Source organism: Mustelus asterias, chromosome 6 (assembly GCF_964213995.1).
Source record: "Mustelus asterias chromosome 6, sMusAst1.hap1.1, whole genome shotgun sequence".
Classification (NCBI taxonomy): Eukaryota; Metazoa; Chordata; class Chondrichthyes; order Carcharhiniformes; family Triakidae; genus Mustelus; species Mustelus asterias.
This window is the reverse complement of record NC_135806.1, coordinates 70,180,278-70,197,374: the sequence shown is the minus strand read 5'-3', so window position 1 is coordinate 70,197,374 and position 17,097 is coordinate 70,180,278. Positions and strand designations below refer to the sequence as shown.

The 17,097-nt window shown below is 43.9% G+C and overlaps 1 protein-coding gene across 3 annotated transcripts in view; it reads left to right on the top strand.

Moving 5' to 3' along the window:
* Positions 1 to 17,097, top strand: part of vps13a (vacuolar protein sorting 13 homolog A) — a 434,277-nt gene that overhangs the window by 157,062 nt on the left and 260,118 nt on the right. For all 3 annotated transcript variants that reach the window (XM_078214517.1, XM_078214516.1, XM_078214518.1), the window contains exons 23-25: positions 2,651 to 2,786; positions 3,061 to 3,151; positions 12,486 to 12,658. In XM_078214517.1, the coding sequence (XP_078070643.1) occupies positions 2,651 to 2,786; positions 3,061 to 3,151; positions 12,486 to 12,658 (400 nt within the window). The remainder of the gene's footprint in view (positions 1 to 2,650; positions 2,787 to 3,060; positions 3,152 to 12,485; positions 12,659 to 17,097) is intronic.

Sequence of the window (17,097 nt, the reverse complement as noted above, 5' to 3'; positions counted from 1 at the left end):
CTGGTTTGAATACATGTAAACAGGCTTTATAGACATGAAGGCACCGAACTTTAATGAAACCATGAGCCCTAGAATGTTTTCCACAAAATTTCTAAGTATCACAGAGTTCGGGTCTCAATGCTTAAGTGTTACAAAGTTCATTAACCCATTCCTGTCTTCACCTGCCTTGGTGAGCTGATGGCCAATCAGATTGGCCAGCAGCTCTTCAGTCATTCCAGGAACAACATTATTGTGGCCAGAAGAAGCACTGCAGCTAGCTGCCTGGAACTAAATGCCAGGAATCAGAGGAAAGATAAGTGGCAAGGGTTGGTGGGGAGGAGGGGGTTGTGGTAGGGTAAGCCAGTGGTGTCACGAGAGGGTGGAATCAAAGTCTTGGGTGTCAGTCAGATGAGGGAGGGAGGGCCAGAAGTCACCAGGCCCTAAGGGGAGAGTGCCCGCAGTCAAAAAAATCAGGTCTGGTTTTAATCTTCATTTGTATATCTGCAAAGAAGAATGCTGCCATCATTCAGAAGGAGAATATCCAGCAACATTCGGCTATTGACAACTAAGTGATTTACTTTGACATTGCTTCATATGCAAATCCTTGGTCTAAATTTCTTTGAAATATTAGCAGTGGTAGATTTCTCCGAACTAGAATTTGTTTTTCTAATGACTATTATTCCTTGTCGGTTCAAAACATGTTGATATTTTCAGTTACATTTCATTATTTTTATTTCCTGCTCTTAGCGTTACCTGTAACTTGCAGTGGCTAACTATGGACTGCCTTAATCTTCATTGAATCCCTGTTTAGCCACTGGGTTTTTTCATTTCATAGTGTTATGGGTACATAAAATCAAAGCATTTGATTGATTAAAATAAACTACACAGTAACTTAATTCCATGTTATTTTATAGTCATAATTTTGTACTTGTCCTTGCTGGTTTTGCTTTTTATGGCGAGTCACTGGTGTAATAGTATTGTAACTGGACTAGTAATCCAGAGGCCCAGAGTGATGTTCGGGGGACCCGGGCTCAAATCCCACCACAGCAGGTTTCAGTAGTAATCTGCAATCAAAAGTCTAATTGATAAAGTAAACATAGACTAAGTGTTTCCCCTTGTGGGTCAATCTAGAACAAGAGGTCGCAGGTATAGGTTGAGAGGTGGTAGATTTAAAACTGAGATAAAGAGGAATTACTTCTCAGAGGGTGGTGAATTTGTGGAACACTCTGCCCCATAGTGCGGTGGAGTATGAATCATTAAATGGTTTCAAGAAAGAGATAGATTTATTTCTATTTTTAAAAATAGGTTAAAGGGATATGGGGAACAAGTAGGGAGGTGAACTTGATACAGTAAGAAGTCTCACAAGACCAGGTTAAAGTCCAACAGGTTTATTTGGTAGCACAAGTCACAAGCTTTTGGAGCACTGCCCCATCATTAGTTGAGTGGGAGTTGTGTTTACAAACAGGGCATATATAGACACAAACTCAATTTTCAAGATTGTGCTCCCAAATAAACCCATTGGACTTTAACCTGGTGTTGTGAGACTTCTTATTGTGCTTACCCCAGTCCAACGCCGGCATCTCCACATCATGGCTACCATCGACACCGCAAACTGCCGGCTCCAAGTGGAGAGGATCTCCAAGAAGATCATGCATATCGACACAGACATCAAGTTTCTACAAAGATGCAAGAAAGCAGACATTATCTTGTAAATTGAGTTTGTGTCTATATATGCCCTGTTTGTGAACACAACTCCCACTCACCTGATGAAGGGGCAGTGCTCAGAAAGCTTGTGACTTGTGCTACCAAATAAACCTGTTGGACTTTAACCTGGTGTTGTGAGACTTCTTACTGTGCTTACCCCAGTCCAACGCCGGCATCTCCACATCATGCGATTTGATACCAGGAGAGATAAGCCATGATCTGATTGAATGGCGGAGCAGGCTCGAAGGGCTAAATTGCCTACTTCTGCTCCTAATTCCTATGTTCCTAATGACTGTTGATTGTAGTAAAAACTCATCTGGTTCGCTAATATCCTTTATGGCAGGAAATCTACCATCCCTACCTGGGCTGGCCCACATGTGACCCCCGATCCACAGCAATGTGGTTGACTCTTAAATGCCCTAACAAGCCATTCAGTAAAGGCAAGTAAGGGTGGGCAACAAATGCTGGCCTAGCCATTCATCCCATGAATGAATTAAAAAAATCAACTCAATAAGATACATTACCAAACTTGAATAATTGTAAGAACTACATCTGGATACAAGTGATGAAAATAACCTTTCATCATATTCACTGGTTCTGGTTCTGATTCTGCTGTTTTATTTCTATTTGGACATTCAATTTTCATTTGAGTTGATAGGATTTACTACATATCCTTTTTATTGCACAATGTGGTCTTAATTTTTATTCGGCCCAACAAGTCCATCTGGAATGTTGTTATAAATCCTGTCTTTTGCCCATTTATTAACTTAAGCCAGTCTTTTAAATGCCTTTAGATCTGTATTTTAAGTGGGATGTACTTGGCTGTACACAAACCAAAATTAAAGATTAACATAGGCTTGTTTTCCAATGGTGAATAAAGATTGTTCTGCAAATATTGATTACTGTGTGTGTGTGTATATATATATATGTATATATATATTAATTTATTATGTTTCCTTTTAAATAGATTTAAATTTTATGGAGGACTTGCTTTACTTTCAATTTGCATCTCCGACCAAAAGCTTACAGGAGTTTTGGGATTAATTGATAGTATTCCTAAACCAAAAAGTAATTCACCACCAGCATCTTTAAAATCTCTTCAGGTAGGCTTAAATCATTATATTTGGAGTGAAAAATGCATGGAATGCTGTGGAAATATTAGTAGCTTTTTAATTGGAGAAAATATGCTTCATAAACCACATATTCTACAAGTTACTGTAGATTAATCTGTATTTTTAAATGAACACAACTTTTTTTCTGAATGAAATATATACAATTGGATGAATAATTTTTAAAATGCATATTTGAATAAATAATGCTTTTTGAGAATATAATTGAAATCTAGTTAATTTCATCTTGTATGTGAAATTTGTTTAGCCACAGAAATTATCACCTAACATGACTCCACGGTCTGTACAAAGGAGAGCAGTACACAAGGACCTATACTCTTCTGTTCTGAGTGTGGCAGGTAAGATTGGCTGAAACGCTGTACATTGAAAATATAATATTTTCATATTGTCTAAATAGATCATCGCATTCTGCCTGTACCCTTTATTCAAACTCATTGGTGTCCTCACTTCCACATAAACATCCATCTTCTTTTTATGCACTTCAATTATTTCTCCACCTGTGTCTCTCCTGGGACAGTGCATTCCATATTCTGCTTTCCACTCCTGAATTCACTTTTACTGCCAATGATTGTCTGATTTATTCTTGACATCTCTCCCAGTTAGACCTTTGATTGTAGGCAATATGACCTGAGTTTACCTAGTCTCTTAATTGTAAATAAATCTTTTCAGACCAGATATGCTGATGAATCAGGACGAGAATAACCTGGCAAAGGAGGATACCCATATATATTTCACATGACAATCGATCACTTCTTTACTCCAGTCGTGATAGCTTTTAGACAAAGCACATGATCCCAGTGGCTCTTGCTTTTGGGACCATGCACCTGGATCCCTTTGTTTATCTCCCTCTATTTGTTAATCTCAAACTCTCACTTCTCTCTGACAATCCTCATGCTTCCCTATTTAAACTATATTCCTATCTGCAATTCTTGTGTCCAAAATAGACTTCACACTTCATTTCTTTAGGCAATGAAACTTGTTATTGTTCTGCATATTTATATATTCTATTAATCTATTACTCAATTTTTGACCATTTTGTGTGGTTTGTTTTATTCATTAATCATCAAACCATCTTGGAATGTTTTATAATGATAAAGGTGTTATGTAATTGCTATTATCATCATCATGAAACCAGCCCACAATTTTGAATATTTCACAAACTTGTCTTAACTGTTTGCTGCACATAGTTAGTTTCAAACATTTCAGAGCATCAAAGGATCAAAACTAATTTGTACAACAGCAAGAGCCAATGTGAATTGGTTTTATAAAGTTGAAATGCACTTCATGGTGAAATTGGTCTTTGTATTCTATTTCTTTCAAAATGTGCAGTAATCACCAAATCATCAATAGCTTCCATAATGACTAAGTGGAACTCTGAGTCTTCCAATTAATTTTGGCTGGGGCAATCTTCAGTGAGTCATTGATTGGGATGCACCACAGCTGTGGTCCTTGTTCCCGGCACTTCTGTCAATTTGCTGCACAAAGGCCTTGGTCAGTGCAGAAATGGTGGAGGATGTTGACGTAGCCAGTTGAAGCCAGGTTGGTGGGTTGTGGAATCTGTGATGAGGAAGTGGTTTTTAATTGTGGAATGTTGGTTCCATTCCTGCTGCCAAAAGGTCCCTGCTGCTGTTCCTTGGCAGGGAGATGAGCAGCAGATGGATTGGTAAGGACCTTGTGTAGTAGCAGGCTGGGCCTATGTAAACATTTTCTAGGAGTTTTCTTGTTGTAATCTCCTTCGTTATGTACTCTGTGCCTCTATATTAAGGCTAGGATCTTGTACACTTTCTCAACCTGCCCTGCCACTTTCAATTATTTTCTTTGTGAAGTATAATTGCACTAAAGCAGAATCATGTTCCTGTTAAGGTTATTAGACTTTCATCTTTGACACCTTGCATGGGCTGAGTGTGAAACATTGGGTGAGATTTTTCTAGAAATTGGAGAAGGCTGATGGCAGGCAAAAAAAGCGGCATTGAGCTTGCTGATGACAATGGCAGATTGTCCAACCATATAGTGCAGCATTTATTGCAGAAAGTTTTCCGCCACGGGTTCTACACTGATTCGCACGACCCACCATTACCTCAACACTGCCATCAATGGGGCATCATGTTTGGCAGTTCCAGCGCATTCCAGCTACACTTTGTAGGTCACCGAGAAATGATGGCCATCATTTTTTCAAAATCCATATTTTTGGATGTCTCCCTGGAGATACTCAGTGGGTAGCCCTTGACCCCGAGGAGCCAACTCTGTGGACCCTGAAACATGTCAGAGATCTGAGAGCAGCTCAGAATGTAGAAGTCATGCACACTCTCTGGGAATTGAGCACACACTTCGGAATGTGTTTAGTGTGGTCGTGAGCCAATGGAACATTCAATAAGTAGAAGCGCTGCGGTTCACATAGACCTCCAGGGAATCAAGCAATGAACTAAGTGCCATGTGACTGCAATGGATGACACCCTGCACCTGTGGAAAGCTGGAGATTTGCGCAAAGCCCATCGCTCTTGTATCGTGGATTGTCTGATCCCAGTCGAAATGGACAAAGTTATGTGGCCTCATGAAGATTGCGTCCGTCACCAGCTGGATACATTTAAGTGCATAGGCTTGTGAAATCCCACAGAGGTCACCTGTGGTGCCACTGTAACTTTCAATGACATTAGCAGTGGATGCCCTCCCAAATCCCCATGGTGCCAAATCCTGAAGAATGTGGCAGACATGATCAACCAATTCCCTGGACATAGTTTTCGGCAATACTGGTTCTCAAATATTTGCAGGTATGTTGGATGCTGTCTGTACACCCTGGGTCTAGCAAGGTGCCTCCGAGCAATGGCTCTCTGGGGTTGTTCTTCTGCATGAGGAGGTGGCCCTGCCACCCCTTCCACTTGGTTCTGCTCCTGCCTTTGGCAAGTTAGGCGCTTCACTTGATGTATTCTTCTTCCTTTCCTCTCTTGCCTGTGAGTGAGAAGAATGACAGTGTGATTACCAGAATCCATGGGCAGAATTTTACTGGATCATTGATGGCGGAGCAAGCGGGTAAAATCGCGCAAGAGCCAAGAAATCAGGATCAGGCCCAATTTCTCAACTCTCGCGATTTTACAAGAGCTGGATTTCTGGGCAGACAGTCTCTCGCCCATGTCTGGCGAGAGGATGAATAATTTATTCAAATGCATTTAAATACTGATTTACATGTGTTGAGTGAGCCCGGCGCTGAATCGTCCGGGCTGATTTGCCATTATGGCTTTGCTGAGAGAGGTTCTCTCCGGCGAGGAAAACACCTGCTCTCCATGAATGGGGAACAGTTCTTTGGCCTTGCCAGTGGAACCGGACGCCATTCAGGTCTCCTGGGGAGACCAAGGGGAAGTGCCACCTTGGGCAGTGCCACTCGGGCATCTGGGCAGTGCCACCCTGACATCTGGGCAATGCCCACTGAGCACCTTGGCACTGTCCGCAGAGTGGTGCCTGGGGGTGGGATGGGGGGGGGGGTCGAAGCCTGATCGAGGGGGAGGGGGGCACGCTGCATTCTGCAGATGCGATCGGATTGGAGGGGGTGAGGGTGGCGTGATTGGTCTGGGCGGCAGTGGCGGCATCTCGGAAGGTGTGGGGCTTGCAATCGGCCGTAGGCCCTCGTGATTAAGGGGGAGAGGTGGGGTGGCTGTGTTGAGGCTGCCTGGAACAGCAGTGGCATGACAGCTCTCTCTGTCAGACTCCTGCTGTTGGAATTGTGCACGTGCAGCATCAAAGGTCTGCACATACGCAATAGCTCCTGCTACAGTTGCTATGGCGCATGTGCAGAACAGCGGTCTGTGCGTGCACAATAGTTCCCTCTGCAGGCTGGTTGGCAAATTAAGCCCAGTCCACTGCCTGCAGCAGCTAGAAACAGTCTTTGGAAATATGGGCTAGACTAAGTGCATAAGTCCATGAAAACTCACCCAAAAACAGATCAGGAACTCTCCCAGTTTCACACTAGCTGGACACTTGGGCCCCGATTTTACAATCAAGTTGTACCCGTTTACGGGTGCAAAAACTTGGGAAAGTCAGGCGTGAGGTAAGTAGCACGGTCCGCAACTGCCTCTGCGCCCGTTCCCCCTTTACCAAGTGCCTAAAATGGCTGTGATCGGGACCATGGCCGAAGCAGGCACGACGGCAATTTAAATGCATTTGCATGCATTTAAATTGACTTAATGGGCTGGATGTCCAAACTTACCGGGATTTCCCTCTTCACCACTGCATTTGCCTGTCCAGATTTGGCGTGAAACAGACATGGTCCGCAAAGGTCCGATTCGGCGCTCCAGCTTCTGAGGAGGTAAGTTCAGAGCTTCTTGTGGCTCTTTGACTCAGATCGGTGGTGGTGGTGATGGTGGGGAGAGGGGAGGCGGTAGGGAGGTGGGTCAGATGGTTCTCTGGTGGGGGGGGGGGGGGGGGGTTGGGGGAGTGGGGGCAGGTCAGATCGCTCTCTGGTGGGGGGAGGGAGGCGGGTCAGATGGGTCTTTGGTGGGGGGAGAAGGGAAGTGGGTCAGATGGCTCTCCGATGGGGGGGGAGGAGGGAGGTGGGTCAGATGGCTCTCTGGTGGGGGGAGGAGGGAGGCGAGTTAGATGGCACTCTGGTGGGGGAGGCAGGGAGTTGGGTCAGATTGCTCTCTGGTGGGGGGAAGAGGGAGGTGGGTCAGATCACTCTGATAGGGATAGAGGCAGGTCAGATCACTCTCTAGTGGGGGAGGTGACGAGGGGGGCGGGTGAGATGGCTCTCTGGTGGGGGGAGGGAGGCTGGTCAGATGGCTCTCCAGTGGGGGGAGGAGGAAGACAGGTTAGATGGCTCTCTGGTGGGGGAGGCAGGGTGGCGGGTCAGATCGCTCTCTGGTGGGAGGAGGGAGGCAGGTCAGAGAGCTCTCTGGTGGGAGGGGGGAGGGCCGCGGATCAGATGGCTCTCTGGTGGGACGGGGGAGTGAGGTGGGTCAGATGGCTGTCTGGTGGGGGGAAGAGGGAGGTGGGTCAGATGGCTCTCTGGTGGGGGGAAGAGGGAGGTGGTCAGATGGCTCTCTGGTTGGGGGAGGAGGGAGGTGGGTCAGATGGCTCTGGTAGGGGGGAGGAGGGAGGCGGGTCAGATGGCTCTCTGGTGGAGGGGGAGAGAGGCGGATCAGATCGCTCTCTGGTGGGGGGGGGGGGGGCAGGGGCTTTGTTGCCACTCTGCGAACGATCGGTGGGGAGAAGGGAGACGGGCTGCGATCGGTCTGAGTGGCGGGGTGATAAGGGGGACAGTTATGTGTTGGGGTGAGGCAATGTCTGTGGGGGCCAGGGGAGAGGCATTGTCGGGCCTGGGAGTGATGTGACAGGGGAGCGTTTTTCTATTTTGTTTTATTGCGCATGTGCAGTTGAAGGCTCCGATCGGAGCAGCAGTGTTTTGGGCGCGGTAAGCCCCACCCATAGGCTTCTGCAGCACGATTCAGAATTGCTGCTTTTTTTTCAGACCGAATGCGTATGGGGATGCCTGAGAACTGCTTTAAAAGTTGGATCTGAAACACTCCCAGATTCAGCACTTAGAATCAAAATAGTAAAATCATTAGAATCAATCTCGTAAAATTCCACCCCGTATTTTGCATGTTCTCCTCACTGCAGTATCAAAGAGAGAGATTTGATGGTTAGCATTTTTCTCCTAAGGAGCGCTCTTTGCCCATTCATTGTCTGAAGCTGTCTCTCAAAGCCTATTGACACATGCCCTGGCCACCACATGGATATCCAGTCTTTACTTTTCACTCTGCTCTGGCAAGACCCCACATCATATGGCTGAGTGGCCATAGGTTTAGCTCCCCTACTTCATCCTGAGCTCTCATCTGAGGTGCAGGCATTGTCCCAACTTCATTTACAGGCCTTGCACTCAACCTGGTCTCTGGGGAGCACTATGTACCTTAGCACATAGCCAATGATTAGGAACACTCTCCTTGGGCAGTGTACCGATGCCAAAATTCTAGGGGAATGTGGTTGCTTGTCCAATTGACCAATGGTACAGGCACATCATGGCACTCAGCAATTTTGAAAGTCAGTGTGCCAAGGGTTAAATGTTGAGCCGCAATCACTGGCACTCACACACATAGTGGTGCTTGAGTGGACATAATTGCATGACTAGTTAGACTCCGGACATATCAATTGAGTTACAGCTGAATGTTCTCAGCTGCACTGGGGTAATGACCACTGATATTTCTTTCTATTAGCCTTGCCCTTGTTAACATCCAATCCTGGAAGCCCCACTTTCCCCAAGATTTGAGTGAATCCATTAATCTGGGATGAGTCCCACCCACCCACCACACTGTCCCAGGCTTTCCGTTTTATTTGTGAGGCCCATGGCCCAGCTGCAGAAGATAGCCTCAGGACTGGTGCTTTTAACATCACACCAACACTGCCCCCCCCACCCCCGCTCTTATCGCCTGAGGGGAAAGTCCCAGTCAATTAGTAAGAAGTCTCACAACACCAGGTTAAAGTCCAACAGGTCTATTTGGTAGCAAAAGCGACTAGCTTTCGGAGCGCTGCTCCTTCGTCAGGTGAGTGGGAGTTCTATTCACAAACAGGGCACATAAAGACAAAAACTCAATTTACAAAATAATGGTTGGAATGCGAGTCTTTACAGGTAATCAAGTCTTAAAGGTACAGACAATGTGAGTGCAGAGAGCGTTAAGCACAGGTTAAAGAGATGTGTATTGTCTCCAGACAGGACAGTTAGTGAGATTTTGCAAGCCCAGGCAAGTCGTGGGCCTCAACTGGGATCTTGGGTTCATGTCACACTATCTGTAACCCCCATGACTTGCCTGGGCTTGCAAAATCTCACTAACTGTCCTGTCTGGAGACAATACACATGGTGGCCCTGCAATTTTTTTTCTCTTCAAATGCTTAAGATGCATTCAGATCAAAGGTTATGGGGAGAAACCAGGATTAGGCTCTTGAGTTGGACAGCCATTACCGTGATGAATGGCAGAACAGGCTCAAAGGGCTGAATGGCATCCTCCTGCTCCTATCTTCTATGTTTATCCAATTCTTTGCTGAAAGCCGCAATTTTGTTTGCCTCCTGCTGCATTTAAAGAATTAGAACTATCAAAACTTTTCTCAGCTTTCTCTCAGGAGAGCAGCCTAGCTTCTCCAAACTATCCACCTAACCCCTCATCCCTGGAACCATTCTCCTAAATCTTTTCTGCGCCAACTCTGAAACTATTATATTTCTCCTAAAGCGCGGCATCCAGAATTGAACATACTACTCCAATTGGCCAGTATTTTATTAAGGTTCATAACATCCTTGCATTTTATACTTGTAATAAAGCCAGGGATCTGGTATAACTTCTTAACCATTTTCTCAACCTGGCCTGCCAATTTTTATGATTTGTGTACATACCCTCAAGTCTTGAATGCAAGAGTTGGGAAATCATGTTGCAGCTATACCTGATAGACATCTCCAAGATTATGAGAGGCATAGACAGGGTGGATAGTCGGAGGCTTTTTCCCAGGGTGGAAGTGTCAATTGCAAAGGGGCACAGGTTCAAGATGAGAGAGTGGTGGGTACCTGGAACGCGCTACCAGAGGAGGTGGTGGAAGCAGGCGCATTAGCAACATTTAAGAGGCATCTGGATGGCTACATGAATAGGAAGGGACTAGAGGGATATGGACCGAGTAAGGGCAGGAGGTTTTTCTTTGTTTAGTTAGGGCATCATGATTGGCACAGGCTTGGAGGGCCGAAGGGACTGTTCCTGTACTGTACTTTATTCTTTGTCTCTGCTCCCTTTAGAATTGTACTCTTTGATTTGATTTATTATTGTCACATGTATTAGAATACAGTGAAAAATCTTGTTTCTTGCGCACCATATAAACAAAGCATACTATTCATAGAGAAGGAAAGGAGAGGGTGCAAAATGTAGTGTTACAGTCATAGCCAGGGTGTAGAGAAAGATCAACTTAATTTGAGGTAGGTCCATCCAAAAGTCTGATGGCAGCAGGGAAGAAGCTGTTCCTGAGCCAGTTGGTATGTGTCTTCAGACTTTTATATCTTTTTCCCGGCGGAAGAAGGTGTAAGAGAATATGTGTGGGGTGTATGGAGTCCTTAATTATGCTGGCTGCTTTTACGAGGCAGCAGGAAGTGTGGACAGAGTCAATGGGTGGGAGGCTAGTTTGAGTGATGAATTGGGCCTCGTTTACAACCCCTTGTAGTTTCTTGCAGTCTTGGACAGAGCAGGAGCCATACCAAGCAGTGATACAACCAGAAAGAATGCTTTTTATGGTGCATCTGGAAAAGTTGGTGAGAGTCGTAGCAGACATGACAAATTTCCTTAGTCTTCTGAGAAAGTAGAGGCATTGGTGGGCTTTCTTAACTATAGTGTCAGCATGGGGGGACCAGGTCAGGTTGTTGGTGATCTGGACAACTAAAATCTTGAAGCTCTCGACCATTTCTACTTCGTCCCCATTGATACAGACAGGGGCATGTCCTCCACTACACTTCTTGAAGTCGATGACTATTTCCTTTGTTGTGTTGACATTGAGGGAGAGATTATTTTCATCGCACCAATTCACCAGATTCTCTATCTCTTTCCTGTACTCCGTCTCGTCATTGTTTAAGATCTGACCCACTACGGTGGTCATGCTGAATTACTTTAGGCTGCTGAGAAAGCAGAAGCTTTGGTGAGCTTTCTTAACTACAGCGTCAGCATGGAGGGACCAGGCCAGGTTGTTGGTGATCTGGACACCTAGAAATTTGAAGCTCTTGACCCATTTCTATGTACACTTGTATACAGAACACTGAGATATCAAGGTGTGGAATAAGATCATGCCTGAGAGCATTCTGAAAAAATGGGTGCGATTCTCTTCCATTATCACCTCCGTTCGGCACTGAGAATCGGTCTGTTCCTGTGCTATATTGTCCTTTGTTCTTTGAAAACTATTTTAATCTTGGTCTTCTCCTAACTTAGTCCTATAATTATCCTTGTTGTTACTTTCTTTGAAAAGCAAGTAGAATTTATGTAATGCTGATAGTGATGTGCCCAAAATTTAGAACATATTGATAATCAAATGAAATGAAGATCTGTTTAGGATTATGGAACAGTTTGACAATTTTAGTTGTTATGGGAAACCTGTGTAAAAATGCAAGCATGCTTTTCTTCTGTAGTAGATAGGACACGTTTCCATTAATAGTATACATTTTAACCTATTTATATAGTTTTATTGGTATCACATATCTTGTCATGCTGAAATTTATCTGCATTTTTAGCCATCTGCTCTTTTTGAAATTGAATTTGATATTACTTTACATCAAGTCAAAATGATCACTTACACTGCTGCTAGTATTTTTTTTATTTTTCTCATAACTGAACCATGTTGTTCAATGTTAATAAATATTAGTTTTATATTGTACAAGTATTATGTTCCACATGGTGTCTGAATAGTGGAACCAACATATTGCTTTATTGCATATACATCTTGAAAAGTTCCATTCATGAATGGAGTAATTTGAGGTGAACTAAGATTTTTTAAACTAATATGAAATTGAGGAGTAAAGATACCTTGTCTTTCAGATAGAAACTTGCTGCAGTTCATGCTAAGAAGAAATAATGCTCACATCTGTAATGTTATTAATAAAGATGCATAAATTTTGATAAACTGTATAAAAATTCTCTATGTAAAATGCGTAACCAGACTTGGCTTCCACAGATTCAGATGATGAATTTTATGATGCTCCAAGCTCACCTGTGGATGAACCAGCATTTCTGCTAGCCAAAGATAATTTACCACAAAGAGCAGAAAGTCCAAGCAAGAAACAGTTGAGAAAGCAAGAAACTTTGAAAAATATGACTGACTTTCAAATGCGATTTGAAATAACAAAGGTAATTATTTTCCCTATTTTAGGCCACCAAATTTGTCCTAAAACGCGTGTCACTTTTATTGATGCTGAGCTACATTCCAATTTAGAAAAGCTTCATATTTAATTTCAATATACCCTCATTCATCTCACCAACATATCTGTGCAGTTTTTAAAAATAATTAAAGTGGGATCTTTTGGTTGACGGGGTTTCCCACTGCAGTACCTGAAGAGTCGGCAAGAATCACGCCAATTCCCACCAACAACAGCAGCTTCGCAGCCATTTAACACATCGAGCAACATTGATTGGCTGGAGGCAGGACTTCTGCCTCTTAGTTGGATGCAAGACCCACCTCAGAAATGACAGGCAACTCTATAATCCCAGTAGCACTAGTGGCAGCAATGGGCAGAACTTAGAATATGTGGAATTCTTATAGTCCAAGTCCCAGAGTCCAGTTGCAGAGAGGTGCAGGAGTTTTCACAGGGTGAAGGTAGGAGGATCAGCTTCGGCCTAATGTAAAATTAAGACAGAGTTGCTGGCAGGACGGTCATCTTGAGAAATTTACAGGCCCTGCTGCCTGCAAACCCGCCAGTGGAGAGCAATAAAATTCTCCCCAGACTGTCTTAATTATGTGCGGAACTTATTAATTCCCTAGTTGTTTATTTTTACGTGTGCATGTGTGGGGATCTGTAATATAATATTGTTAGTTTTCTTGTGAATACTGCTTTATCATCTAAATCTTAAATTCAGTTGGATTTTAAACAAATCACATACTAAATATTATGTGCATTTTCCTTGTAGTAGAAAAGTTTCTTGGAGTAGAAAAGGGAACAAACAAAATGGGGTTATTTGCTATGACTGGTGTAGGACTGTCCTATTTCATGTTACAAGTTATTTCTGTGTTGCATCTAGTTGTGTCAGGCCAGTGTACTAGATTTTTTTAAATGAAGATCATTGCTGTTTTGGGTAAGTTTTACTTTGGGTTTAAATAAAAATGCAAATGTTTTCTTGAAATGTGGATATTCATGCGAGTACTCAAGATTATCTCGCTCCTAGGTAGGTAGTAAACAACGTATTAAATTTAGCAATAGTGGTTTCTTAAGCTATTGCTAAATGCTTTAAGCTTTAAAACGGAAAGCTGACTGAGGTAGTCAGCAAAACCATTATCGGAAATGGTTAATCCAGCAGAAGACCTCCTGAAAGGAAAGGAAAATGCCTCCTAATTAATAACCAACAAATAAAAGACTCCTACTGTTATTTTGCTTTTGTCTTATTGCTGATCTTTTCTTCACTTTGTCCAACTGTCTCTGTATCATACTAGTAACAACTGAGTGTGTTCCACATTAAATTATTTAAAGGCACTATAAAAGTACTTGAGTAATTTACATTCTTGCTACCTGCGTTTGGTAATGCTGCCCTAATACCTCCTTGTGTGATTTGGTATCAATTGAATGGTGATGCTCCTGGTAGTGATTTGGGATGATTTATTATATCAAAGGCTCTGAATGAATGCAAATTGTTGTTTCAGGAATTGTTCAAGGATTATATTGATCTTTATCTGCTCACTTGCTTCTGCGTACATTTGTAGATTACCTCGAAACATAGTTCATCATGATCTTGTCGAATGGTGAAGCAGGTTCGAGGGGCCATATGGCCTACTCGTGCTCCTAATTTGTATGTTTGCCATTTATCCATCTCTTGGATGAATTGGCACTGTGCCATATAGATATTCTGCACAAGAATAGATTGGGCAATACGCTTCAAAGTTTACAACTTTTTAAAACTTTTGCTCATGAGATGTGAGCATCACTGGCAAGGGCACTATTTATTGCCCATCTTGAATTGTCCTTGGTCAGGTGATGGTGGTGATCCCTCTTCTTGCACTTCTGCAGCCCAAGTGGTATAGATACACTCGGCACAGTTAAGAATGGAATTCCAGAATTTAGACCTAGCAACAATGAAACAACAATGATAAACTTCCAACTCAGGATGGTGTACAAATTGGAGGGGTAATTGCAGACGGTTGTGTTCCCACACATCTGCTGCCATTGTTTTAGTGATTCTGAAATGTACTGTCAAAGCAGTCTCAATGAGTTGCTGTCGTGCAACTTGTAGAATAAGGTTGTTGCTGTGAGATAGTGGATAGAATCATAGAAACCCTACAGTGCAGAAAGAGGCCCTTTGGCCCGTTGAGTCTGCACCAACTACAATCCCACCCAGGCCCTATCCCCATATCCCTACATATTTACCCGCTAATCCCTCTAACCTACGCATCACAGGACTCTAAGGGGCAATTTTTTTTAGCATGGCCAATCAACCTAATCTGCACATCTTTGGACTGTGGTAGGAAACCCACGCAGATACAAGGAGAATGTGCAAACTCCACACAGACAGTGACCCAAGCTGGGAATCGAACCCAGGTCCCTGGAGCTGTGAAGCAGCAGTGCTAACCACTGTGCTACCGTGCCGCCCTTGGCAGCAAATTGAGACAGAGTGAATGATCAAGGTGGTCAAGTGGCTGCTTTGCCCTGAGGTGTCAAAAGTCTTGAGTGTTCGTGCACCTGACTTGTACGTTGTAGTTAGTAGAATTGCTTTGGGGAGTCAGGAAATGAGTTACATGCTGCAGCCTTTGTTGCTCTTTTAGCCACAGTATTTATATGGCTAGTCCAGTTCAGCTTCTATTCAATGTTAACACTTAGGATGTTGATGGTGCAACATTCAGGAATGGGAATGCCATTGAATGTTGTTATAATCCGGGTCAGAAACTCCAAGGTGCTTTTATGAAGTTAGCCTAGACCATAAGATTTGCACTTGAATTTTGGCACGGGTATGCATAAAATTTTTTAAATCAAATAAAGTTTATTTTAAAAGACAGTACACACAGAGAAAATTAGCAATAACTTTTACCAATTACAAACAAGAAAAAAAACAATCCTAGTATTGTATATGTCTTAACAGCTCAATGTACTGTTCCAAACAAACATAATCTTATAAACACACATCCATTCCAAGTTTATCACAGGAAATGAGTATGCTCAGGTGATGTTGGATCTTGCAGCTTCACAACACCTGCTGTGAATTAGTCCTTTGGATGGAGAATTGAGGCTCTGACTTCCCCATGCTGTAGCTCCCAGCACACCTCAAGGTAAAGATAGAGCCATTGCTGGTCTCTAGCTTTTACAGTAAGAAGTTTAACAACACCAGGTTAAAGTCCAACAGGTTTATTTGGTAGCAAAAGCCACAAGCTTTCGGAGCCTTAAGCTCCTCCTTCATGTGAGTGGGAATTCTGTTCACAAACAGGGCATATAAAGACACAAACTCAATTTACAGAATAGTGGTTGGAATGTAAATACTTACAGCTAATCAAGTCTTTAAGGTACAAACAATGTGAGTGGAGAGAGCATTAAGACAGGTTAAAGAGATGTGTATTGTCTCCAGACAGGACAGCCAGTGAGACTCTGCAGGTCCAGGCAAGCTGTGGGGATTATAAATAGTGTGACATGAACCCAATATCCCGGTTGAGGCCGTCCTCATGTGTGCAGAACTTGGCTATCAGTTTCTACTCTGCGCCGTCATGTGTCGTGAAGGCCGCCTTGGAGAATGCTTACCCGAATATCAGAGGCCGAATGCCCGTGACTGCTGAAGTGCTCCCCAACAGGAAGAGAACAGTCTTGCCTGGTGATTGTCGAGCAGTGTTCATTCATCCGTTGTCGCAATGTACCATGCCTCGGGACATCCTTTCCTGCAGCGTATCAGGTAGACAACGTTGGCTGAGTTTCTGTAGAAAGTACGTAGTGTCGCGACAAAAGCTGCCCTCGACATAGCCGGAGAGGTTCTCGCACAGGGTACCATTGCCTGATACAATGGGACGGCCGGGTGTGTTTGCATTGTGTATCTTCGGGAGGCAGTAGAGATCTCCAACGCGGGGAGTACCCCTTACTGTGTTTACCCCAGTCCAACGCCGGCATCTCCACACCACGTACTCCTTGCATTGGAGATCTCTACTGCCTCCCGAAGATACACAAGGCAAACACACACGGCCGTCCCATTGTATCAGGCAATGGGACCCTGTGCGAGAACCTCTCCGGCTATGTCGAGGGCATCCTGAAACCCATTGTACAAAGAACCCCCAGCTTTTGTCGCGACACGACAGACTTCCTACAGAAACTCGGCACACATGGAGCAGTTGAACCAGGAGCGCTCCTCGTCACAATGGATGTCTCGGCACTCTACACCAGCATCCCCCATGATGATGGCATTGCTGCAACGGCCTCAGTGCTCAGCGCCGACAACTGCCAGTTTCCAGATGCAATTTTACAACTCATCTGCTTCATCCTGGACCTTCAACAACCAGTTCTTCATCCAGACAGACGGAACAGCCATGGGGACCAAATTCGCACCTCAATATGCCAACATCTTCATGCACAGGTTCGAACAAGACTTCTTCACCGCACAGGACCTTC